We start from the raw sequence: 27728 nt of genomic DNA, 5'->3' as shown, positions 1-27728 counted from the left end.
CAAAACCAAAGCTCAGCATTATTTCTTAACAAAAAGTGACCACACAGGACAACCTTTGTGACTGGAGTCAATTATTATAACTTGTACATTTAATCAATAAAATGCTGCATTTCTATAAAACTTCAGTTATTTTGTTTCACCGAAGGTAATTTATAATTTGCTGAGGCTGAAGCTGGACCAAAACTGCCTTCAGTTTTTAAAAACTTAATCCTCTGTTTCTGTGTACACACTTCTAAAACATTAACATCAGATTAATGGCAACTCTGCACATTGGGGAAATTAGTGGTTGTATCCAACAACAGCACACACCTGATGCATTCACAATTTTTCAATTTTCAACCTCCAGTATGTTGTAGTTAAATGGATGCTTTTATGCATACTACCAATATAGTTGTTCCCCTCTTGCTACCTCAATTACTGATCTACTTGATAAGATGTCACATCAAAAGTTCCTACAGAAAATAAATGTCGGTGATGGAAAATTGGTGTGGATAGCAGATTGGCTGACTAACAAGGAGGCAGAAGGCATAAATGGGTCTTTCTCAGGTTGGCAAAATGTAATAAAAAAAATCTTTTAGATCTGTCAAGCCTACACCACTATTCAATACAATCATGGCTGATCATGCAATCTCAGTATCCCATTCCCACCCCTCCCTATACCCCTTGAACCCTTTAATCACAGGGGCCACATTCAGCTCCCTCTTGAATATATCTAATGAACTTGCCCCAACAGCTTTCCGTGGGACAGAATTTCACAGCTGAGTGAAGAAATTCTTCCTTATCTCAGTCCTGAATGGCTTACCCCTTATTCTTAGACTGTGACCCCTTGTTCTGGACTTCCCCAACATTAGGGATATTCTTCCTATATCTAGCCTGTCCAGTCCCATCAGGATTTCAAGTGTTTTTATGGGATTCTCCTTCATTCTTTTAAATTCCAGCAAATACAAGCCCTGTCGACCCAGTCGTTCCTCATATATGTCAGTCCTGCCATCCTGGGAATCCGTCTGGTGAACCTTTGCTGCACTTACTCAATAGGAAGAATGTCCTTCCTCAGACTAGTAAACTAAAACTGCACACAACACTCAAGTTGTCACCGCACCAAAACCCTGTATAACTGAAGCAAGACATTCTCACTCTGATACTCAAATCCTCTCGCTATGAAGGAGAATGTGTATTAGCTTTCATCACTGCCTGCTGCACTTGCATACCAACCTTCAGTGACTGTTCCGCCATGACACCCAAGTCTTGGTGCATGTCACCTTTTTCTTAATCTGCCACCATTCAGATCATAATCTGCCTTTCTGTTTTTGCAACCAAGGTGAATAAATGTGGATAACCTCACATTTATCCATCTTATATTGCATTTGCCAAGTATTTTTCCACACAGGCAGTCTGTCCAAGTCACCCTGCAGCCTCTTGGCATCCTCCTGACAGCACACACTGCCACCCATCTTAGTGTCATCTGTAAATTTGGAGATAAGGCTTTCCTTCGTCCAAATTGTTAATGTATATTGTAAACAGCTGAGGTCCCAGCACCGAACCCTGTGGTACCCCACTCGTCACTGCCTGCCACGCTGAAAAGGACCCATTTATTCTAACTCTCTGCTTCCTGTCTGCCAACCAGTTCTCTACACGTGTCAATACATTAGCTTCGATACAGTGAGCTTTAATTTTGCTTACTAATCTCGTGTGGGACCTTTTCAAAAACGTTTTGAAAGTCCAGACATGCAACAAATACTGATTCATCACTGTCTACTCTACTGATCACATCCTCAAAAAATTCCGAAAGACATGTCAAGCATGATTTCCCTTCAGGGAATCCATGCTGACTCGGACCGATTCTGTCACTGCTTTCCAAATGTTAATGAGTGGTGTGCCACTAAGGTCATTGCTGGGACCTCAAATCTTTATGATTTATATAAATGGGCAGAATGTAAAGTTGCTAAATTTGATGGTGTTACAAAGCCCTGTAGGAAAGTAAGGAGTGAACAGGACACAGGGATGTAGATTGGTTAAGTAAGTGGGCAAAGATCTGGCAAATGGAGTTGTGTGACAGAAGTTGTCCATTTTGGCAGGAAGCATAAAAGTACGCATAATATCTAAATGTTGAGAGATTGCAAAACTGAGATGCAAAGGGATCTGTGCCCTTGTGCATGAATCACAAAAGGTTAGTGTGCAGGTAGAGCAAGTTTTTAGGAAAGGCAATAAATTATAATATTCTATTAAAACAGGAATTGAAAATAAAAGTGGAGAGGTTATACTGTTATATAGGGCACTGGTAAGACAACATCTAGAGTCCTATATACAATACAGGTCACCCTATTTAAGGAAGGATGTAATAAATTGGAGGCCATTCAGGGAAGGTTTACCAGAATAGTAGCTGGAATGTGAGGATTTATTTTTATTCTTTCACAAGATGCGAGCATTACTAGCTAAGCTAACATTTATTGTCTCTCCCTAATTTCCCAGAAGACAGTTAAGAGTCAACCACATTACTGGGGGCCTGGAGTCACATCTAGGCCAGCAGTTTCCTTCCCTAAAGGCTATTAATGAACCAGATGGCTTTTCCTGAGAATCAACAATGTTTTCAAGGTTATCATTACATGCAATTCCTGATTTTTGTGAATTCAAATTCCACCATTTGACCATGCTTGATTTGAACCCAAGTTCCCAGACCATTACATGGGTCTCCAGATTAACAATCCAGCAATAATATCACTTGGCCACCACCTCTACTCTAATTAGAAAAGATAGGATGTGCTGGGCTTGGAAGTGTAAGAGGTGACTTGATTGAAACATACAATTCTAAGGGGTTTTGACAGGTGGATGCATCCCCTTTCATCGGAGAACCTAGAATTAGGACTGTCAATGTAAAAATCAGGAATCACCCATTTTAAACATTGATTGGGTGATTTTTTTTTCCTGAAGCAATACAAGTCTTTTGGAACGTGCTTCCTGAAAAGTTGGTGGAAGTAAAATCCTTGAATATTTTTTGAAGGAAGACGTGGATAGACTTTGGTTAAGGCAGAGGATTGTGAAAGATTATCAGCATAGGTGGGAATGTGGATGCAAGGTTACAATCAGACCAGCCATGATCTTAATGAATGGCAGAGCAGGCTTGAGGGGCTAAATGGCCTATTCCTGATTCATATGACATTAATGAATAATTGTGACGTTTCAGTTCCAGGGTGAGGCTTTGCTAGGCAGAGTTGGAGCAGTGGCCAAGTAATGTTATTACCCCACCCCAGTCCTGTATTCTGTTGTATTTCACTGGATCATGCTGCAAGTTTACCTCTTAAAGAGCTTCATTTCTTTTAAAAAAAAGGCCATAGAAATATACAGTACGAAAACAGATCCTTTGGTCCAAACAATCCATAGTGACCAAAATCTCTAAACTAGTCCGCCTCTTGCTCCCCAGAGGAGCTCGAACAGTTCATCCACTTCACCAACACCTTCCACCCCAACCTTCAGTTCACCTGGGCCATCTCCAGCACATCCCTCACCTTCCTGGACCTCTCAGTCTCCATCTCAGGCAACCAGCTTGTAACTGATGTCCATTTCAAGCCCACCGACTCCCACTGCTGCCTAGAATACACCTCCTCCCACCCACCCTCCTGCAAAAATTCCATCCCCTATTCCCAATTCCTCCGCCTCCGCCGCATCTGCTCCCACGATGAGGCATTCCACTCGCGCTCATCCCAGATGTCCAAGTTCTTCAAGGACCGCAAATCTCCCCCCACAGTGGTCGAGAACGCCCTTGATCGCGTCTCCCGCATTTCCCGCAACACATCCCTCACACCCCGCCACAACCGCCCAAAGAGGATCCCCCTCGTTCTCACACACCACCCCACCAACCTCCGGATACAACGCATCATCCTCCGACACTTCCGCCATCTACAATCCGACCCCACCACCCAAGACATTTTTCCATCCCCACCCTTGTCTGCTTTCCGGAGAGATCACTCTCTCCGTGACTCCCTTGTTCGCTCCAGGCACCTTCCCCTGCAACCACACGAAATGCTACACTTGCCCCCACACCTCCTCCCTCACCCCTATCCCAGGCCCCAAGATGACTTTCCACAATAAGCAGAGGTTCACCTGCACATCTGCCAATGTGGTTTACTGCATCCACTGTACCCAGTGTGGCTTCCTCTACATTGGGGAAACCAAGCGGAGGCTTGGGGACCGCTTTGCAGAACACCTCCGCTCCGTTCGCAATAAACAACTGCACCTCCCAGTCGCAAACCATTTCCACTCCCCCCCCCATTCTTTAGATGCCATGTCCATCATGGGCCTCCTGCAGTGCCACAACGATGCCACCCGAAGGTTGCAGAAACAGCAACTCATATTCAGCTTGGGAACCCTGCAGCCCAATGGTATCAATGTGGACTTCACCAGCTTCAAAATCTCCCCTTCCCCCACTGCACCACACAACCAGCCCAGCTCTTCCCCTCCACCCACTGCATCCCACAACCAGTCCAACCTGTCTCTGCCTCCCTAACCTGTTCTTCCTCTCACCCATCCCTTCCTCCCACCCCAAGCCGCACCTCCATCTACCTACTAACCTCATCCCACCTCCTTGACCTGTCCGTCTTCCCTGGACTGACCTATCCCCTCCCTACCTCACCACCTATACTCTCCTCTCCACCTATCTTCTTTTCTCTCCATCTTCGGTCCGCCTCCCCCTCTCTCCCTATTTAATCCAGAACCCTCACCCCATCCCCCTCTCTGATGAAGGGTCTAGGCCTGAAACATCAGCTTTTGTGCTCCTGAGATGCTGCTGGGCCTGCTGTGTTCATCCAGCCTCACATTTTATTACCCAGCAGCTTGCGCTTGACTCATATCCTTCCAAACATTTCTTATTCATGAACATATCCAAGCATCTTTTAAATGCTGTAACAATACCTACATCTACCACTTCCCCTGGAGGTCCATTCCAAACATGTACCACTCTGTTTAAATAAAAAGTGCCTCTGATATCCTTTCTAAATTTTTCTGCTCTTCATCTTAAAATGATGCCCCCAATCTTGAAATGACACCTGCCAATGGATTTAGTAAAACACTACAAATACTTGCCGACTACTGTGAAATCCTATTTTACTCTCTTGAACTGTACACGCCCTGAGGTAATAGATTGCTGAGGTTGAGTACAAATCACTTCCTCATGCAATCGTGATTTGGTACAAATAGTCCAGTTTGGTCACAGGATTTCAAATGATTAGACAAGCAGAATGATCTTTGTAGTAAACATTCACCACTAAACATAGAATAGAAATGACTCCTTCCCTTCACTGATTGGAGGGGCACGGGTTCTACATTCTATAGGTTACATAAACTGAAACAGCATCTTTCACCTTCATGCTCAAAGGGTGACAATTCAATGCTGGGTTAATAAATTCATTTTACTTCCAACACCTTGCTCCAATAAACTCTTCCATCTACTTTGCTGATTAACTGAGAAACAAAATTCCTCTTTGACACAAAATAAACAAGTTTCTATATATTTCAGTCTGAAACTCCATGGCACATTTTCCATCCCTCACTCTAGCATTCCAGTTACGCGTTTACATTCTAAACCCTTTGTGGGCCTAGTGTGAGGCAGAGTGGCATTACATAACTAAATGTGGGTTTATCAGTTACTAATAAACATACTTTTATTTCTATAAAGACACTTCTTAAAATTCAATCTTGCACGATTTATCAGACTCAAAATGGCTACAACATTTGCATCATTAAATTATGAATATATAAATGATCCTTTTATCCCCTCTTCTGGACTTCCACAAGGTAAGATCAGTGCTGAAATTTCCCCAAACCTGCACCTGTCATCAGTACAAGCAAGGTGGAGTTTTCATTGAGTTCCTAAATATAAAACTGGTGAAAAGCGAGTGTGTCCATGAAAGGCCGCACCAGGTTGTCAGTGGAGAAGTAGAACACCAGGCCAAAGGTAATGGAAATAGGGAGTGCTGGCAAAGCTTTCTTAAACACAGCCAGCAACAGGAGCGTGAGGCACAATCCCTGTTGAAAAAGTAAAAATGAGGATATGACTTTGCTGCTATCAATGTACTTAAATAGGAGAAATGTAGGATTGCCAACACTGCGGGGACATACTCCTAGAGGCGTCACCACATAACCTGAAACAAGCCTGCCTCACTATTCCACACTTTGGTCACCCACATATCCATCTTCGCATTACACCACCGACCAGAATCTGACCAGATTGCTTACCAATTAACTATTTTCAAAGGTTTTCTCAACACGTCCAATATGTTGCAACATGTTTCTTCATTGTTTTAAAGAAAAATGTTAAGAACAAACTTTAACAGCCCCATGATTTTGCACTTTTAGTTTCAATATGAAAATGCCTCCCCGGGAGATTAATCTTTAGTTCCTAAAGGGTTGGCAACCCCTACTGAAACATCAGAATCAGCCGTTTTCTCAACTTACAATCAGAATGGCGATGAAGCAGGCCAAGGTTGTGTTCCAGTCTCCACTGGCACCTGCAGCAGCCTTGCCCACCAGGACACTGTAAAAGATGAAGTCCCCCAAACCAAGTTTCACGCCCTCTGTGAAGAGATTCACAAGGATGACATCATTAAGAGGTTAGAGTGATCAGGAACAGTTGAATAGCTTAGAAAAGAAAAAGGCTAGAGGGATTGTCTGATAGAAGAGTTAAACATTAGGAAGGGATTTCATTTGGTGCACATTCTACTTCTGGGGTTGTCCAAAACTGGGGACTATCAATGCAAGATAATCTCTAGTAAATTCTTTTGTGAATTCATGAAAAGCTTGTTTGCCTAAAGAACAATGAGAATGCAGAAGAGGCTTCTTCATGAGGGAAATAAATGCATTTAAAAGGAAGTTGAGTAGACAGGAGGGAGAAAGGAAGTGAAGGATCTGCTGAGAAAGTGGATGGGAGGAGCTCATGTGCAACATAAACATAGGATAGACCAATTGGACCAATAGATCTTCCACGTTGTTTAGTCTATCTATAAGATTTCTCACTACACCATGAATTGAAACACTTTGGAGTATTTTTGATCATTTTTAAGAGGGTGAAAATGCTTTTTAAAAGTCAGGTGGTGATGTGAGGACTTATAAAACATTTACTGCATAAAAAGACACGCTAAGAGAACAATCCACTCGGCCAAATCCCACTTCAGCACCTGGCTGTAGCCCTACAGATTAAAATACACGAGATGCATATCCAGACACCCCCTGCTAAAGGAGCTGAGGGGTTCTGCTTCTTTTAGGCAGTGATTGCCACACTTCAACCACCCTTAGGAACACACTGTTCTGAGAATTTTATGGGTAAGAGCTGTGTAAACACTGAAAAGCAACACCAGTGTGAAGTTATTTTACTGAACCCAATGCCATAGTTACAGTCTAAGTGTAGTTTGAATTTGGAGTGATAGTCCAATCTTAGCAAGGAAAGCTATGCTTGGAGCCAGTTCTGGCTTTAACATCTGTTTGAGGGAGGACTATTGGCTAGGACATCAGGAAGACTGTCCTGTTTTCCAAAAATGTCAGTAGAAGGCAGGAAGATCTTTTAGTCCAATCTTGATTTAAGTTCTCACCTGGAAAACAGCCTCCTGACCTCGAATGGAGTATGACCTCACTAAACCAGGTAGAGACTGTGCTAGAGAAAAATAAAGTTGCATTTCTATAGCAACTTTATTGTATGAAAATGTCCCAAAAGTGCTTCACAGGAGTGTAACCAGGCAGATACTAGCAAAAAGGAAACAATATTAGGAGTGCCAGCAGCTTGTTCAGAGAAATGGGTTTTATGGAAGGTCTTAAAGATGGTGGAGAGATTTTAGGGAGAGAATACCAGAAGTTGCTGACTAAACTGCTAATGCTCACGGGAGGTTTAGGGTGGTGGTGGTGGTGGTGGGGGGGGGGGGGGGGTGGTGCTGGAGGGGAATGAATAAACGAGTAGGAAAAGGTCACATACTTTCTTCCTCGAGTTCCTCTACCCCGGCAGCTGATTGGCGCACACCTTGAATCTGTGTTGGAGGCAAATCAGCAACATTGTCCAATCCCTCAGCAACATGGTGATTTGCCTCAATCTCCAAATCACGATAATTATCTAGACAGAAGCACAGGAAGACATCAGTATCTGGCCTGAATGAAAGAATGCCCACTAAATACTCCAAGAGAAATAAAAAGATTCCACGTGTATGGTCAAGTATGGTCTTAGGCTGGATATTTCCCTGGAGATTTCTCTCCAACCACCCCAGCCATTCCCACACACTCCTACCATTAGTCAGCCCATAGGAAAGTGGAAAGGCTCTTGGTAATGACCTGGTTGGACCATTCTCAACTCTTGATCAAACAGTCTTTTTTCCCTATTCCAATGGTTTTTATAAACAAAAATACCACCTATTTCAAACTTTGCTTTGGTGTTTTTTTTTGCTGAGGGCAATGTTCTGGAGATTAATTCTCAGCCCCTGGAGGACTGGAACACATAATTCTCTGTTGTTTTGTTACCGGGTGAGACTTTATGAGACCATTTTAATGATTTCAAACCATGCGGCATGAACACCATCACGGGCAGCAAACCTGCACACTCTCCTCCTCACCTGTTCCAAATGTTTCCCTTCCTTCAGATTTCTACTGTCGCCTTTCCAAAAGGCAAATTTATAAAACATATTTTACTGAAAATAATCTGGAAGTCTGTGAAAACCCACCAATGAATTTCCGTGCATCATTCATCCTCCCTCCACAGATTTTTGTTTACTATATTTCCATCCTCAATGTGAACTCCTATTGCACAGTGGGTAGTGCACTCACTGAGGGATATTTGGGCAAGTTAAACCCCTACTAAACGTTTCTGTTGAATTGGCAGCAAGGAGGAACCCAACTTCTAGGGAGGAATTGTTAGTGTAGTGGTCATGTCACCAGAGTACCAGGCACATGGGTCAAAATCCCACCAGGACTGATGATGAAATGTGAATTCTACTTTTAAAAGGAATTATTATAGAATTCATAGAATATCTAGAATTAGGAATTAGTTTCATAACGATATGTAACCACTGTAACTTGTCATTAAAACATTCATTTGGTTCACTCATGCCCTGTAGAGAAAATATCTGATCTGGCCGACATGTAACTCCAGCCCCACAGCAATGTGGCTGACTCTTAAATGCCCTCTGGGCAATTAGGGACAGACGATAAACGCTGGCCGAGCCAGTGACATCCACATCCCGCGAGTGAATTTATATAAAATTATGAGCAGATTGTTTCTCATGGTTTTGCCATGGCAGACAGTAAATTACTCACTTCAAATGCAGGCCATTCAGCCCCTTACGTCTGTACTGCTGAGTGTTCCCAACACCAGGAGACCCCACTCACTCTCATATGTTACTCTGCTATGGCCTTCTTTGGGAACAGCAAGCAAAACAGTTTCATTGCTGTGGAAAAGTCTTGAACCTGCATGTCCCCTCCACACTGACAGCAAAGACAGTTTTGAAGCCTGGGGCTACTGTGCTCCCCCCAAAGCTTACCCACACAGAGATACTTTGTACAATTTGCCCTCATCTGTAAGACAGCAAACTGTGTCCTAACTTTAACTTTGCAGTATTACGACATTGAAAGATGAATAGTACAAGATGGTTATAGATGAACAGAGCCATTCATCCACTCCGGTGACCCAAGCATTCCATCTGCTACTTCTCATCTCAATATAGCATCCAAGTAGTTACAAAATTATGCCAGATTTTCTCATATTTCCAGTTCTCAGAGTCATGCAATATAGAATCAGGGCCTTCAGTCCACCAGGTCCACATTGACCAACAGACTCAAAACTTCACAAAATTCCATTTCCCCACATTTACTCCATAGCCTAAGATGCCCCGGTATTTTAAGTGCTCGTCAGGATGCCTCTTAAATGTTGCAAAAGTATCAGCTTCCAAAACCCTCTCAGGCAGCACATTCCATACTTCCACCACCCTCTGGGTGAAAAGATACTTGCTCAGATTTCTTCTAAACCATTTACTCCTGGAATATACATCCTCTGGTCTTAGACATATCTACCTCTGGGAAAAGATTCTCACAATCTACCCTGTGTATGCCTCTGATAACTTTGTAAACCTCAAAGGTTGCGCGCGCGCGTGCGTGTGTGTGCGTGCGCGTGTACTTAGAATTTCAGAGTTTTGGTCCAAAATATGCCTTTCGCTAGTTTGGACCTATTGCCTGTTGACTCCCTCTATATTATCTGAAGTAATATTCAGATTGTAACCTTTCCCCCCATTGAACTGTGTGGACATACTTCCTGTAAGCAGCACTCAGAAGCTGGGCTTGCTTCCATGAAAATAAGATGAAAAAGTAAAAATCCAATAGGATCCAATACTTGAAACAGAAATTCCCCTCTGACAGCCAGATTTTCTTGTTACTGCTAGGCAATGTATAACCCTCAAGTGGTTATTTACCACAATCCCCTTGAATTTCCCCAGCTAATTCATCAATGCCTTCTGAAGATAATAACTGCTTTTCAGAGGATAGATAGTGAAAATTTCAGCACTTGATTCTCAATATGTGGGCATTACCAGCAAGACTGCCATCCCCAGTGCTTCCTTGACAAGGCAGATCTTCTTCAGTCCATGTAGTACAGGTATTTCCATGATGCTCTTATACTGCGAGTTGCAGGACATTAGCCAAGTGGAAATGAAAGAATGGCCAACATTTATCCAAGTTTGAAAGGAGATGGAAATACAGTCGCAGGACTGTGAAGAAAGAGTGGGGAAGTGAGGTTTTACACAGGTTGCGGGAAGAGGTGAAATTTGTGTCACACCCAGACAGAGATGTTGATTAGATCTCCACTTAATTCAGTTCTGAATTAATGCAGCAATGTATCTCAGATGAACATAGAAACTTTGAAGAGGTTGCAGTGCTAAGCCATAGAACAGTATCAGAATGAAAAGGGTTACCTCACGACAAATGGTTGGAAAGACTAGCATTCGTATTGTTCTGAAAGGTATCAGATTAAAGGTGACTTATCAAGATGTTTTAAAATTATTAAAGATGTTGATAGGGCAGATACCAAGAAAACGGTTTCCTCTGGGGAGGGACAGGATCAGAGGAAAGGGTCAGACTATTCGGGTGAGGTCAGGAAGAACTTCTTTAAGCTGGGAAAGAATGGAAATCTGGAATGTTCTCCTCAATAAAAATCAGATGAGGCTGGGATCTTCTGGAAAATGTCAAAATGGAGGTGGATTTATTTTTGCTGGGAAAGTGTATTAACAGTCAGGGAATAAAAGTAGATAAATGGAGTAAAATTCCAGATCAGCCATGATTTAACTCAATGGTCTCCTCTTACTCCAGCAATTTGTTAAGTACCTTCAATGACACAGCCTCCAGAATTCAAGACGAATGACCATCATGTGCTCCAGAAAATCAATGACACTTCATTTTTTAAAAAATCAGCACAAGACATAGTGGGCTGAATGGCCTCCCCTCTATGCTGCCAAAATTCTAAAATAACGCATGGTTAGCACACAGTGATTGACAAGTTGAGTTTGGGAGCTACATTCCACCAACAGATTATCCTGCCGGGTTCAAACATTTTAAAGTGCTTTACAGAGTTTCCTTCAGCACCAGTGTCTCACTAACCTGCATTACAAGTATAGTTCAGAGGCTCGCCAGGGTCCACACTTCGCTTTGTCATCGTAACCAACCAAACCATTGTGGCTGCAGGAAAAAGGAACTCGTTAGGTCACAATAATAAAAACAAAACGCTGCAGGAGATGGAAAGGCAAAAAGTGCTTGAGAAACTCAGCAGGTTTAGCAGCATTTAGCAAGAGAAACAGAGTTAATGTTTTGAGTCCGATATGACTCTTCTTTGGAACTGAGAGGAGTTGTGGAACTCAACATTGAGTTCGACAGGCTGTGAAGTGCCTAAGCAGAAAATGAGATGCTGTTCCTCCAGCTTACGTTAAGTGTCATTGGAACAGCATAGCAGACCCAGCTCAGAAATGTTAGCATGGGAAATAGTGAATTCCACAACTTCAGACAATGATCTCTGTCCTCCATTTTTCTTATACCCCACCCTTCCCTGGCCATGTCTTGTTGACTTTACACTCAGCACAGCAGACTCATTTTCTCCTTTCTGTGCTTTCATTTACACCCATTCTAAATTCCATTATCCTATTTACCGCTATTCTCACTCCCTTTGTCTTTTGCTCTGGGGACCCTAACATTCTGTTCCATTTACTCCTCCACCTCTGCTGTTAACAGCATAAAAAACACTATTTCCCAGCTCCTTTCTGTACCAAAGAGGAGTTATATCAGACTTGGAACATTAACTCAGTTTCACTCTTGACAATTTCTCCAGCACTTACTGTTTTTATTTTATGGTTAGGACACAGTGTCCACCTGTAGGGTCAAAGCAAGTTTGACTTATGCTATTCTTACTGTCATACTCCGGTCTCTAAAAAGTGCAAGCTGGTGTTTCCTAAACTAGGTAAGGTAAAGATAAAATTGTATCAGTGATAATGGGAACTGCAGATGCTGGAGAATCCAAGATGATAAAGTGTGGAGCTGGATGAACACAGCAAGCCAAGCGGCATCTCAGGAGCACAAAAGCTGACGTTTCGGGCCTAGACCCTTCATCAGAGAGAGGGGTCTAGGCCCGAAACGTCAGCTTTTGTGCTCCTGAGATGCTGCTTGGCCTGCTGTGTTCATCCAGCTCCACACTTTATTATCAAGGTAAAGATAAAGTTGCCACAGTCCTTCCACACAATAGGGCTGCTCTGTCATTACAGACAGACAATTTTGGTGGTTTAGCCTGACAATCACCATGCCTCAGGCTGGGGTGAGGTTGGAAAGGTAGAACTTTCAAGGTAACCTCAGCCAGTATGGGAATTGAAACCGTGCTGTTAGTGTCACACTGCATTGCAAACCAGCCATTCAGCCCTCGGAGCCAAATGACCCCCACGCCCAAAACTGACTGTGAGCCTGAATTACAGAATCAGCCTTTAAAATACAACCAAGTATTAAACCAAAGGACCAAACCAAAACATAGAAACTGATGTACTGAAACTTCAAATACTCAATTTGCTACATTTCTTTGCAGCATTCATTTTTACCTATCTGAAATTCTACATCCTCAATCTCCCTCCATATTACACCAAACCCCAATACGTCAACTACTTCCCAATTACAATGCACAGTAACACTTCCAAATGCCCTCTATATTACACTTAACCTCACCATGCCAACTCAACACCTATTTCATTGAATCCCAAAATCCCAACTCAAACCCTGTTACATTGCATTCTACCAGCCTTTGTGATGTTCTTAGTCATAGAGCTGTACAGCATAAAAACAGATCCTTCGGTCCAACTCATCCATGCCAACCAGATATCCTGAACTAACCTAGTCTGTTTGCCAGCATTTGACCTATATCCCCCCCCAACCCTTCCTGTTCATGTACCCATCTAGATGCCTTTTAAATATTGTAATTGTACCAGCCTCCACCACTTCCTCTGGAAGCTTATTCCATAGGCGCACCACCCTTGCGTGAAAAAGTTGTCCTTAGGTCCCTTTTAAATTTTTCCCCTCTCACCTTAAACATACACCCTCTAGTTTTTGACTTTGCTATGCAGGGTAAAATACCTTGGCTATTCACCCTATTCATGCTCCTCATGATTTCATACAATTCTACAAGGTCACCCCTCAGCCTCCAACACTCCAGAAAAATGGCCCCAGCTTATTCAGCATCTCCCTATAGCTCAAACCCTCCAACCCTCGCAATATCCTTGTAAGTCTTTTCTGAACTCTTTCGAGTTTCACTACATCCTTTCTGTAGCAGGGAGACCAGAACTGAACACAGTATTCCAAAAATTGGCAAAGCCAATGTCCTGTACAGCTGCCACATGACTTTCCAACTTCTATACTCAATGCATTGAACAATAAAGGCAGGCATTCCAAACATTTCCCTATCTTATCTACCTGTGACTCTACTTTCAAAGAACCATGAACCTGCACTCCAAGGTCTCAATGTTCAGCAACAGTTCCCAGGACCTTACATCAAGTATGTAAGTACAGCTGTGATTTGCCTTTCCTTGGCTTTTTGGCCCATGTGATCCAGGTCCCAATGTACTCTAAGGTAGCCTTCTTTGCTGTCCACTATGCCTCCAATTTTGTTGTCATCGGCAAACATACTACCCATATCTTCTATGTTCACATCCAAATCGTTTATTTAAAAAGACAGAAAGCAATAGACCCAGGACCGATTCTTGTGGCACACCAGTGGTCACAGGCCTCCAGTCTGAAAAGCAACCCTCCACCACCACCGTCTATCTCCTACCTTCAAGCCAGTTCTGTATCTAAATGACTAGCTATCCCTGTAGTCCATGTGGTCTAACCTTGCTCACGAGTCTACCATGCAGAACCTTATTGAACACCTAATTGAAGCCCATGTGGATGACATCCACTGCTCTGCCCTCATCAATCCTCTTTATCTTGTACTTGAAGGTGTGTCGTTCCTTTACAGTCTGTGATATTTGGTTTTTAAACCTCTAAATGTGTAGGTGCAGTTTAATGTATATTTACATGAATATATTAAGGCAGGAAATATTGGTTCATTTCTCTCCTGTGCTGTTTCCACGAGCATACGTAGGGGACCTTTAGGACACAGCACTGCTATTAGATCTGTAGAAAAACAGACATAATGAAGCATCAGCACAATCACATTCACTTCAATGAAAGCTGCCATTGGAAACAGTTTTCAAATTACCACATGTTAGTCATGTAATAGCCCTCTGAGTTGTTAATTTATTGATGATACTAACTCCTATGCTGCTTTCATTTCTGTCTACTAGTCACACAGTGACCATTAAAGAAAGATTTCAATCTCTATAGAGCTGGATGCCGAGTGTTCAAAGCCGATGAAACAGTTTGAAGGGTCATCACTATTGTAATTTAAGAAACGCAGCAGGTTATTTACAACCAGCAAGCTCCCACAAACATTAGTGTGGAGGAATAAATATTGACAAGGACACTGGAGAAGATTCTCCTGCTCTTTTCTGAAATAATGCCATGGGATCTCTTACAACCGCCTGAGCTTACTTAAATGTTTCATCCAACAGTGCAGCACTCCCTCAGCATATACTGTGAGCGCCTGCCTAGATAATATGCTACATCTTCAGAGAGGCACTTGAACCCAGAGCAAGTCGAATTCCAGAGATGATAGGACAATCCACTGAGCTACACTGAACACAGTGAAAATACAGCAATGATAACATGCAGAACTCCATTATTTTTAGGCACACATTCCACCTTACTACACAAGCTGTCCTCATTAGTTTTCAGTAAAATAACCCTGAGAATATCCTGTACTTAATTGGCGTGATAAATTAAACATTAAACGCTTTGTGTTTATGATCCCGATTTTCCACATACCATAAATAGATATTGTGCCAAGAATGACCCAGGCTGACCATTCAGGGAGGTATTTAATGAAGACCAAGGCCATCAGTGCACTGATCATGATGAGGTAAGCCTGCTGGAGCTGCAGAGGTCCCTTCCAGTGGATACAAACCATTCCTACTGCTCCGAAGTTCCAAATGATTAGGATTAGGGTGGGGTAGTCCATGGCCACATTGTACGTCTTAAAGACTTCACTAGAATGGAGACAAACTGAGCTGTAAGTGAGGCAACTGGTAAAAGCTGGAGGAGGACAGGGGAGAAAAGTACAAATACGTACCCCAGGTAAATGTATGTGAAGAGGAATAGCAACAGGAGAGACGAGAGAATCAGCCATCCATGGATAAACTGGAAAATATGAAATCTCAGGTTAGGTGACAGTTTTCAATTGTTTGTTCCACATGTTGCTGAATCCAAAGAGCGTCAGTGAGGAAAAACCTCACATTCTTCGATGCTAGCTTGACATCAGATTCCAAATGCACCATGTCTAGTGACAGGTTCACAGAGTAACAATAAATTAGACAGAAAGTACATCATTACAGCATCTTTCACAGTACCCAATAAAGAGCTGTGAAAGTGCACCTACTGTCATCATGTATGAATGTGATGGCTTATACACACACAGCAAGATCCCACAAATAGTAAAGTTATAATGACCCGGCACTTTCTTTCAAGGTTGGCTGTGTGTTAAAAATTGATGTGGACACTACAGAACACACTCTGTCCCTGCCCACTCTCTGGAATGAGACAGACTAGGGAGCAGAGACAATGTAATGCAAGTTCTTACTTCTTCCTTGCTACTGCTGTGCTGTTTGATCTGTCATTAGTCTTTTATGCAGTTGGTACTGATGTCATACTAGTGAACAGCAAGTTGAATGCCAGTTTTGTTTTCACATGGCAATAGAAAGGACTTCTTGTTTGGAGCATTGCATGTGATACGGGATTGAGTGCATAGAGTCAGCGGTGATATATTAAACCTCCCTAGTGTACTTGCCCCATGGTGAAGAAGATCCAGTTGCTGGGTGACCTTCAGAGAGTAAGTGACACGAGGCAGGTCTTGTCTGCAGTGGCTTCACATACTAACCATCTTCCTAGTGTATACGACGGAGTCACATCTGCTATCAATAGCCTTGCAGACAGGCAGTGACTCAAGCCGATGGTGGTTCCTCCATTGCATTTAATGATGGCAATTACTGAGAACGGAATCAACATCAAATACCAACAATAGCTGCAACATTTGACAGAATTTTACACTAACCCCTTTACAACCCCAAACATGTGTTACTGAACAGGGCCCACAACTTTACATAGTCTACAATTTCACACGGTTTATACATAGCTCATAGTGCAGCATGTAATATCACAACAATTAAACATAGAACACGAATTATACAATGCCGCTCACAACCACTCAATACCCCAAAATGCTTTACAGTCAATTAAGTACTTTGAAGTGAAGTCACTGGGGTAACATAGGAACAGTGTAACTCCTGCTGCCAGCTAGAAAGGCATCAGGGATGTGGCTATGCATATCCATTTGGTCCACATTATGGATGCTGGCAACAGCACACCTTTCCAAAAACAAAAAATGCTCGGAAATATTGCTGTTAAAGTTCCCAGGAGAATCAGAGTTTCTGGAGCTTGGGGGCAATTTTGAAAAGGTTCAGGCAGTGTTAACTGTGGATAGCAAGTTTAGGATTAAAGCCAATCTGTGCAGAAGCTGATATTCAGAAATATGAAACATTTAACATTTAAATTCTATTAATAATGGCTCCTTACGAAGAGTAACAGCTGTCACAAAAGTCAGAAAGGCTTTATGGATGGAATTATTGCATAGCTTGCTGGCTCAGTGGTAGTGAATGGATCGTGTCTCACGTCCTGCATTTGCTGCTGATTTTTATTAATAATTTTTTTTAAATTTTAAGTAACTAAAGAACACACAACTTTAAAAGAAATACATATTCAAGTGCTTCCAATAAAGACAAACTCCTATTTTCAGAAATACACTGGATAGATATCCCCAAACAAGTAGGGGAACTCACAATTGTCTATAACAATCTGATGTCAAAAATTCTAGGTGAATCAATATTGAAACAAAACATTCATACTATCATTACAAGAAGCTGACTGTTACACTGTCCACTTGCTCCAGGTTGCATCTTTTCTGTGAATTGATTTCATTATTGAGAGGACAGTTACGAAAGACCAGATTACAATACAAAATGCATAACTGACAGAAAGCACAACTGCACAAAATAAAACATCTCTCACTTCTAACAGTCACAGATTCTGATACACTGATTGGCACTACATCTGCAATGTATCCTCTAGCGTTACGGCACAAATTACACAGCTACGTAGGAAACACAGCAGAAACTCATAGCTAGCACACTCCCACAATCAGCAATTGACTAATGATCAGGTATTCTGCTTTTTGAGTAATTCTGATTGCCAGGACCAAAGGAGAACTTGTCTATTCTTCAGCAAAATAGCATCATGGGATTTTTTTTATATTCAGGCAAAAGCAGACAGAGCCTGGATGTAATGTCTCATGGTACCTCTGACAGCACTAACATTGCTTCAGCACTGCACTGGGAGCATCATAATAAGTGTTCAAGGGTAAAATATTGCTGATACTGGAAATCTGAAATAATAAGATAAAATGCTCAAAATAAGCAGGATCTCAGGCAATAATTATGAAGCAACAGTTAACGTTTACTGATGAAGGAATTGACCTGCAAGATTCACTCTATTTCTCTACACAGATGCTACCTGATCTGCTGTGTATTTCAGCCATTTTTGGTTCAGTTAGACTTGCACTGACATTATAACTCAAAGGGGACAACGCTACCTGCTGAGCCACCGCCAAGGAAAACTTATTAGTGGCCCACAGGATCACACAGTTCCAACTCCCCCCAGTTAGTGATATTCCCCAGAGGAGTGCAGACTGATGGATTAGTCCTACAGTTTTATAGATTTATCTCTGATTTCAGTTCACAATGAACAAGAATCCACTCGAGGCATGTGCAGCAACTATAACTGCCCAAAAAGAGGTGCTTTGCTTCTCTCCTGCACTGTAGAAATTCCACAACACACCAGCCCCACCCCCAATAAGACAAGTGCCTTTATAGTTCCTGAGCGAAGGGAGGTTAGCAGATGAAATGACTGATTGGATGCCCTTAGATCTTAATGACAAAGATGTCCTTGAGCTCCCTGTACTTGGTGTTTGGTGAAAGTGGGGACAGGAGACATGGGTTTAAGACTGATGGAGTAAATGGCTTCTAGTCCCACATATGATACAGTGGCAATAACAGTATAATTAGAATAGGGCTTCCAGGATTTTGACCCAGTGACAGTGAAGGAGATTTGACATGTTTCCAAATCAGAATGGCGTGGCTTGGAGGTGAACTTGTAGGTAATGGTGCTCCCATTTGTCTGCTGCCTTTGTCCTTCTCACAGGTAGAGGTTGTGGGTTTGGACTGTGCTTTTGAAAGATATTTGGTGAGTTTTTTTACAGTGTATCTTGTAGATAGTACATACTGTTGGAACCGTACGTCAATGATGGGAGGAATGAACTTTTAAGGTAGTAGCCAGGATGCCAATTTATCAGGCCACTACATCCATAAGTGAAGGTACAAAATTATTTCCTCTTGAAGAATGCATAATTATATAATAAACTCAAATTTTAAAAATCCCTACCTTATAACATCGATACTTGTAAAGAAGAACAAGAATTATAGTCATTACGACAATAACACTGATCATTATTAATGTGTTCAGGATGGAGTTGAGGATACGTTGTCCAACAGAGTCAGTATCTTCGGTAAATGGGGTGTAGATTCTGTTGAAGAAAAAGTGGGAACAGAAGTTATTGGAGTTTAGTTCATTTGCAACAATTACAATTGTTGTTCAGGTATTCCAAGGTAGCTAAAGTAAGAACAACTTACACTTTGAGATACAAAATGCACTTCACAGGAGCATGCCAATCAAATTGGACATCATAACATATTCAGTGATGTTCAGAGGGATGACCATGAGTTTGGTCAAAATGATAGGTTTTCAGAAGCACCTTAAGAAAGAGATGTGCACAGGTCTAGAGTGAGAATAGCAAAGCTTAGGGTCTCATCCATCAGAATAGAATGATGAACACACTTGCAGATTTACAGACTGTGTTAAAGGGGCTATAAGAATTTATATGGTTGTTATGACGAAAGATCTAAACTGGCAAAAGTTGTTATATCTACTAAGGACTAGCAGATTCATTATTTATCCATTGAGTACGATTTCCTGTCGTGTAATGAAGGATTAGTGTGTGTACTAATTGGGTGAAAATATTCTGTATATAAGGCACCCTTGGGAATTTTTTTGTACTGAGCACAACAACTAGATGAACTAAACCATCTGAAACGTGGAGTGTCTTTTCAATGTCTTAATATTTTGTGGGACACAAAGAACATCTTCTGGGTTTCACTATCCTGGTGTTGTTCCTGACACTAACAGAGCCTTAGAGAGTCCCTTCCAACTCTCTGAAAGATTCCTTTTGAAATTGCAGGTGACCCGGGCTCTGTTTCTCCCAGATACAAAATGAGAACCTGCCTTGGGGCACTCGGGTAGCTGAAACTCTTCTTTCTGCACCTAGCAAGTCACAACCAACACCGTCAACTGAAGCTGGGGCAAGTGGTCTAGATGCATGGCCTGAGACTAATTTCTGACTGTACCTCTCCATCTCCATCTCCTCCCAGAAGGGACACCTCGACACAAAGCTAAGACAACAGATTTCAAACCACAATGGTTATCCTGACTTGCCCAGGCTTCGGTCTACAAAAAAAAACACACCTGCAGCCTCTGTAATATTTAAAGAACTCAAAAATGAGTCTCTCCCTTCAGATGGAGCATGTATGCTCAGGTGGGGTAACTGGGAATAAATAAAACAGTTTTTAAATCATTACTGGAAAGAAAAGTGGACCTACCTAACAAATTCTTAAGTGTTACATTGGCTTGCTATAGTCTAACTTAAAAATAAAATTTTCATTTAGCTTAATTTAGATCAATACTGACAACATTGTGCTCAGTTCTGGTTTCCACAGTATAAAAAAGTCACAGAGGCACAGGAAAAAGTGCAAACAAAATTCAAAGTCCAATACCAGAACTGAGAGGTTATAACTGTGAGGAAAAACTGATCAAGCCAAGGCTTGGCCCTCTCAGTTTTGGAGAAGGCTGAAGACTGACTTGATAGATGGCTTTAAGATGATAGAAGGCTTTGATACAATTTGAGAATTCATAAAAAGTTTCTTTGCCCAAAGGACGGTATGAGTGTGGAACTCAGTGCCAACAGGCGTGGTTGAGGTGAAGAGTATTGATGCATTTAACAGAAAGCTACAGAATTACTTGAGGGTAAAAGAAATGGAAGACAATACAAATATAGTTAAATTATAAGCGCGAGAGGAGATTGTGTGGAGCATTAACACCAGCTTGGAGTTGTTTTGCCGAGTGGCCTGTGTGTGAGCTTCTAAATACAACGTACAGGAGCAAAATTTGCAAGAGAGACAAATCTCCAAATCAGGAGGCAAGTAGTTTGCAAGACACTTACAGTTGCCCATCCTTCTGTGTGTAGAAGCTGACGGATTTAATTGTCACTACCACAACCGCCATACAGAGTGTAACAGGCACAAACAGCATGATGACGTGCTTCGCCCCATACTTTAGAATCAGCTCCTCTTCTTCTTCCTCCTCACCCTCCCCGCCTGCATCTCTGCTTGCAGGCCCACTTTCGGTGCCACTGCTCCTCTCCGCAGGATTTGCTGGTTGACTGGCTGCCAATCGTCGCTGTGCAGGCAAAATAAGATAAGGCACCATTAATAGTCACGTTAAACATGTAAAGAACTCTGCAGAGAGCATACTGCTGGAATAGCATGCACATATATGGTCTTTGTTACAAAAACCTTAAATAAGTCATGATGGTGCAAAAAAATTTACAAGAATGATCCCAGATTAAGAGATTAGATCTGCCAGAAAGAAACAAACAGACTAAGGCTCTTTCCTCTAGAACACAGACATGTCAAGTGTGATTTGATGGAAATCTTTAAATATATGAAGGGATTTAAAAGGACAGAATGTTTCCATTTGTGATAGAAGCAAAACAAGGGTCCATAAATATAAGACAGTCATTGATCAACCTAATACAGAATTCAGGAGAGTCTTTTTCACTTGGGCAGCACGGTGGCTCAGTGGTTAGCACTGCAGCTTCACAGCACCAGGGAGCCGGGTTCTATTCCAGCCTTGGGCGACTGTCTGTGTGGAGTTTGCACATTCTCCCTGTGTCTGTGTGGGTTTCCTCCGGGTGCTCTGGTTTCCTCCCACAGTCCAAAGATGTGCAGGCTAGGTGGATTGGCCATGCTAAATTGCCCATAGTGTTCTGGGGTGTGTGAGTTTGAGGAGGATGGGTCTGGGTGGGATGCTTCAAGGGGCAGTGTGGATTTGTTGGGCCGAAGGGCCTGTTTCCACACTGTAGGGAATCTAATCTAATTGAAAGAATGTGGGACTTACTACTACAGGAATGTGTTTAGAGGAAGATAGATACACACACAGGATGAAAGAATAAAAGGATATGCTGATAAGATGTACTAAGCGGGGGGGGGGTTGGGAGAAGCTTTGCATAGAATTCAACAATACCATAGGCCAAGTGGGCTGAATGGTCTATGTCTGTGCTGTAAGTTCTATGTAACTCTTTGTAATGGACATGATCCTGCCATGTACTTAATTCTACAAAATGTGACAGAGTTTATGGAATATTACTTCATTCAATTTCAACATACCCTTGATACCAGATTTTAAATTTCACAAAGACTGGCAACAGCCCAGCAGTGGATGGCTCAGTCTGCCCTGTTAGTGTGCTTACCCAGTTAGACTGGACATTGGCAGAGCCAGGCGTCCCGTCCCTCTCCTGATATGAGGGCATTGCAGAGGAGTTGGCCGACATCAGAGCCGTCCTCTCAGTGTACAGTTCCTCCTCGCTGTCTGATGAAATCATGAACAATCTTTCTGCAAGCACGAATGGATAATCTCACACACTAGCTAGGTAACTCTGCAAAACATAAAGACAATCTGCATCAAGAGATGAAGAACACTGTAATTAAATATTACTCCCTGCAATAGATGTTGCTCAGGGTACTATAACTCCCCTTTGATCACAGTATTCAGCCACTTCATCATTTTGCAGGACCTGTTTTAGTAATGTAACAGTCAGGAGTCAGATTTATTAATAAAACTACGGAGAGCTGGCCTTGGTAACTTGGCCAAAGGGAGGCAGTAACTTCAGGAAGACATCTTTGCTAATGTAACCAGGAGGAGCCAGTGTCTGGAGCAGTGTCTGGTGTCAGTAATGTAACCGTAAGAAGTCAGTAACTACTTGGAGTTGGTGTCACTGATGAAAATGCAATGCTAAGGAAATGGAAGAAAGTAATCTTTTAATGGGATAGATGTTCAGTTTAAAGTTGAACATGGCATCCAGGCTGGAAGCAGTATAACTAGGGCAGAAATGGCCCCAAAGAAGTGGCTGAATAAATGGTGTTTTGTACATAATCTGTAGCTGGAGCCCCTGGATGATAGCTTTGATATTCCCAATGTTTCATTGGAGGAGGTTACCTTTCATTCATGACTGGTTTTCAGACAAGCAATGTGACAGCACAGAGATACAATACCTCCAGCATGCACTATTCAGAGTAGACTGATAGAGCAGTAATTGGCTGCATTATCCCTTTCTGTAGGCCAACTTTTTCAATATTCCAGGTTGATGCCACTATTGTAGCTGTACTGGCACAGCGTGGTAAGGGGAAAAGCAAGTTCTGGAGTACAACTCTTATGTACTGCTGCCAGATTGTTCTTAGCCTTCAGAGTATCCAGCACTTCCAGCCATTCCAGGATATTATGTGAAGCAAGCATTGCATTGGGTACTTATCCAGTTCTCCCTTGAACTCATGATGCAATCACTCATCACTGACTTGCATTCCAATCCATACGTATACCACACACTGTACAAAGTGGTCAATTCCTTTTGGATCCCACTACCCTGAGTTTCAAACTATTCCCTTTTATTGCTGAGTCATTGCATCTCACAGCACAAAGATCATCTCATCCATCATGCCCACGTCAGCTCTTTAAAAGAGCCACACAAGTCTCAACCCTGTACTCTTCACCCACATTCCTGTTCTTTAGTTTTTCTTTTCAAGCATTTATCCAATTATCTTTTAAAGTTTACTCTTAATTCTCTTTCCATTCTCCTTTCAGGAGGCGCATTCCAGATCACCACAATGTGTATGTTTTAAAAAAATCTTTTCCCAGTCCTTTTGACTATGCCTCAAGTTTGTGCACACTGATTATTGGCACAATTGTCAATAGAAATATTTTCTCTTTAATGACTGTTTCTAAGCCCTTTATTTATTTTTAACACCCGCATTGAAGCTCCTTTTGATTTTTTGCTGTTCTACACAGATCAATCTCAGTTTCCTCAGTGTCTTCACACATCTGATTCAGTGACTGTTAAACACATTGACATTTATCGTGTCAACAGCCATCACAGCAAGATGCCACCACAGTTTGGTCGCCTCCAGTTTAAAAATTGAGCCACGAGCACTGAAGCACAGACTGATTCATGGCGGCAGGGTACTTGGAGCTGCAGATTCCTGAAATCTACTGGAGACATTCATACTCTCATCGGGAATACTCCTGGAGGCTTCATTATATGACTTGCCATCCTCACCACTGAGTGTCCAACATTAACATACGTCATTTCACCTTCCGCATTGCCAACTGGAAATCAAAAAGTCTTACCGTCACTCAGCTGCGTGACATTTGTAAGTCAGTCAAACTGCCTTGTGCTATGTTTGTAAAAATGTGTGAAAGTGGGGAGCAAAATAAAACAAAGAAAATAAATTTTAAAATATCTCCCTTATGATTTATCTCATGTTTACTTGCAGTAATGGGCCAGGAGTTTGACCTTCCCTTCCTGGACGCTCCACGGTGATTCTGGCACAGGGTTGGAAATCAAAATAAAAAGACTAGTCGATTGTAGTGTTTGCACCTTCTCCCCCCGCCTCAATCTCTGTTTTGCAGAGAAGTTTATTTTCAGAACGACTGTTAAAGCCCTTATTGCTGCAGTTTGAGCATTTACTATTGCAGAGTGTGGTTACCGATGCTCAGATTAACGATCTATACCAGATGAAGGCATCAGAACATCACAGTAATGTACACTGGGAATCCCAGGCTGTGGTTGTCACGGGTCGGAATAAAAAAGACAAGGGCCTCCTGGTCTCTGGCCCAGTACCACAGGTTCCGAGTTTCTGTAGGTCTGTCCCAGCCCCGCGCCGGAAAAGGGAAACGGAGTGGAAACATTAATAAAATCAAAAGCGGGCACACGGACGCCCGGCCTCCCCTTTGTAACTTGCCTGGTCAACTGCGAGCGGAGGGTCTATGAGATTCAGAAAAAAAATCTGTCAAGCAGGTACCGTGAGGGAGACAAGAACAGGGCAGAAAATCAGCTGATCCGATCAAAACAAGGAGAGAACAACTCCTTCCCACAAACCCTACTTCTCATGAGATTTGAACGTTACTTGGGCTGAGTGTAGGACTGCCCCTATTACACGGCTGTACGTAGCAACTGTTAGCGAACTAACTGTAACACTAGTCTGCAGCTTAGATTTCAATGCGCTGTTCCAAGTTCACCCCCCCCCCCTTTAATCCTTAAACAATCTTCGAACCTATAAAACCAGTCCGGAAAATAGAAAACCAGCTGTTGTGCAGAAAGCTAATAAGAGTTTTAGGTTGTTCCCTACAATACCACACTAAGACTCTTCTGTAACACAAATTTTGGTGACTTCAGCACCTTCGGTTTCCCCTATTCAAACATCCGTTTACTCCCCTTCCCCCCCCCCCCCACAACCTGCTGAATAATCGCACTCAAACGTATGCTAGGGTTTTTTTTCAAAAGGTTAACGGAGAAACCGGTTTTCCTGTCCAGCCAGTTTATGCTGGCGTTTGCTATTCATATTTGCAATGTCCTATAACTCGTCCTGTCGCCCACTTTCCTTCATCATCCGCCTAGCCTTTTCATTGCTGCTTATGGTATCTTGCTTTGCACGACTTGGCTGCCAGGTTTCAACAGCCTGCATTTATACAGTACAGTTAAAGCAGTAAAGCATCGAAAAACAAACCTCACGGGAACACTAGCAAACAAAATGAAACTTCACATAATATCAAGAAACGGCTGAAGGTACCAGATACTCAAGGCTACGGACCCTAACAACAATCTGGCAGCAGTACCAGAAAGTTGTGCCCCAGAACTTGACTGTTCCCCTCGCCAAGTGGTTCCAGTACGGCCATAACACTGACATTGCCCAGGTATGCCTGGTCTACAAAACAGGACAAATCCAAGCCAGCCAATTACTGCTCTGTCAGGCTACTCTGAATAGTAGGAAAAATTATGGTTTTTGTCATAACAGTACCATTCAGTGGCATTTACGCAGTGATTACCTAATGTTGAGTTTAGGTTTGGCCAGGGCTTCTCAATTCCTGACTTCATCATAGGTCCAAACATTGGCAAAAGAGCTGAAGTTGAGAAGTGAGGTAACTTGGGCATTAAGGAATTCTAGCAAAACCAACATAAATGAGAATCAGAGCAAAATGTTCAACTGGTCGGACTCAAAACCTAGCACAAAGGAAGATGGTTGTTAAAAATCATTAATCTTAGTCCTGGAAATCAGGGAAAATTATTTTCTAGTTGAGCCATGCAGAGATGATGTTACACATGACTGGAGAAGGTGGGACACAAACCCAGCTCAAAGGTTGGGACACTACCACTGCATCATAAGGGTCTCAGCTCCTCAGGGTAATTATTTGATCTGTGTCATGAAACCGCTTCTTGTTGCATCTGACATTCCTAACCAGCTTATTAAATATTTCCTAATCAAATTGTTCAAGGATGTTAATAAACACTTGTGGAGCAAATAGATCTTACACCTGGTTCTTCTGACTCACAGTTGGGGTACCACTCCTGTTCCACAGGAGTCCTAGCTGTTCCCCAGGGTATATTTTTCCTAATTAACCTGTTCAGAAATGTTATTACACACTTCCTGAGCAATTGGGATTTGAACCTCGTCTCCTGACTCTAAGGGAGGTACACTACCATTGTGTCATAAGGGCCCTCGGAGTAGTGTTCCATGCCAGATCATATTCAGCTGTTTTATCATAACCTCCCCTCCATCCTAAGGGTCAGAAGTGGGAATATTCACCAATGACAGCACAATGTTCAGCACTATTCATAACGCCTCGGATATTGAAGAAATCAGTGTCCAAACGCAGCATCATCTGAACAATATTCAGGCCTCGGCTGTGAAGGGGCAAGTAACATTTATGCCACACAAGTGCCAAAGAATTACAACTCCCAGCAAGAGAATTTGACCAAGTCCCCTTGACATTAAATGGTACTACTATTGCTGAAACACCCGGTATACATATCCTGGGGTTACCATTGATTGGAAACTGAACTGGACGAGCCACATAAATACTGTATGAGCAGTAAACTTAACATTCAGGAAGGACAGATCAAATCCAGAGTGATACACAGCCCACTCAAGTACATAGTTTGGGAATTTAGAGACAAAGTGGGAATTTGGTGCAGAGAGAAAAATTAGGTGCTTTTTGCTTACTTATTTTTTTAAAGCTCAGTTTGTAATATTTTTTCACAGGATAAATTGAAATCCAGGATCAGGAGCCCAGCACAAAAGAGTGACATCACAGATAAACCATAACTTCACTGATTGGTGAAAGCTACTAATTTGACTATATATTATAGATTACTTTCAGACTGAGGGTAAATAGGGGAAATATTTATAGGCTACAAACTAAAAGACCAGTATAAAAATTTAAACATCAAATTAAGAACAAAGTAATTAAAATAGAGAATCAAAGTCAGGCTATGTATTGTAACTGCATGACGTAGGGTTTGGCAGCCTCTGTTGTGGTTCAGTGATAAATTCTGTAGCAAGTGTTGGTTGCTTGAGGAACTCTGGCACAGAGTTGATGAGCTGGAGTCTGAGCTTTGAACATTGTAATTCATCTTCCCTCATGAGTGACATAGATGCTGTGTTTCAGGAGTTAGTCACACCCGGTAGACTAACTACCTCAAATTTGGACAGTGATCAGGAACAAGTGGGTGTGGCAGGTAGAAGAATCCAGGAGGTGGTGCTAAAGGAGCCTCAGCCCTTAAGCTTAAGTAGTAACAAGTTGTAGAGCTGGATGAACACAGC

At 42.3% G+C, this 27728-nt stretch overlaps 1 protein-coding gene across 1 annotated transcript; it reads right to left on the bottom strand.

Moving 5' to 3' along the window:
- Positions 1 to 62: 62 nt before the first annotated feature.
- Positions 63 to 25005, bottom strand: psen2 (presenilin 2). The gene is made up of 11 exons (XM_048531712.2): positions 24870 to 25005; positions 22325 to 22510; positions 21017 to 21252; positions 19126 to 19267; positions 15707 to 15774; positions 15403 to 15623; positions 14554 to 14652; positions 11611 to 11688; positions 7955 to 8089; positions 6448 to 6566; positions 63 to 6018 (listed from the first exon to the last, which is right to left on the bottom strand). The coding sequence occupies exons 2-11, from the start codon at positions 22454 to 22456 to the stop codon at positions 5863 to 5865; spliced, it is 1386 nt and encodes a 461-aa protein (XP_048387669.1). The 5' UTR covers positions 22457 to 22510; positions 24870 to 25005; the 3' UTR covers positions 63 to 5862.
- Between the last annotated feature and the right edge of the window lie 2723 nt (positions 25006 to 27728).

This window comes from Stegostoma tigrinum, chromosome 4, assembly GCF_030684315.1.
Source record: "Stegostoma tigrinum isolate sSteTig4 chromosome 4, sSteTig4.hap1, whole genome shotgun sequence".
NCBI lineage: Eukaryota > Metazoa > Chordata > Chondrichthyes > Orectolobiformes > Stegostomatidae > Stegostoma > Stegostoma tigrinum.
The sequence above is the reverse complement of the archived record's forward strand: the minus strand, read 5'-3'. Positions and strand labels throughout refer to the sequence as shown.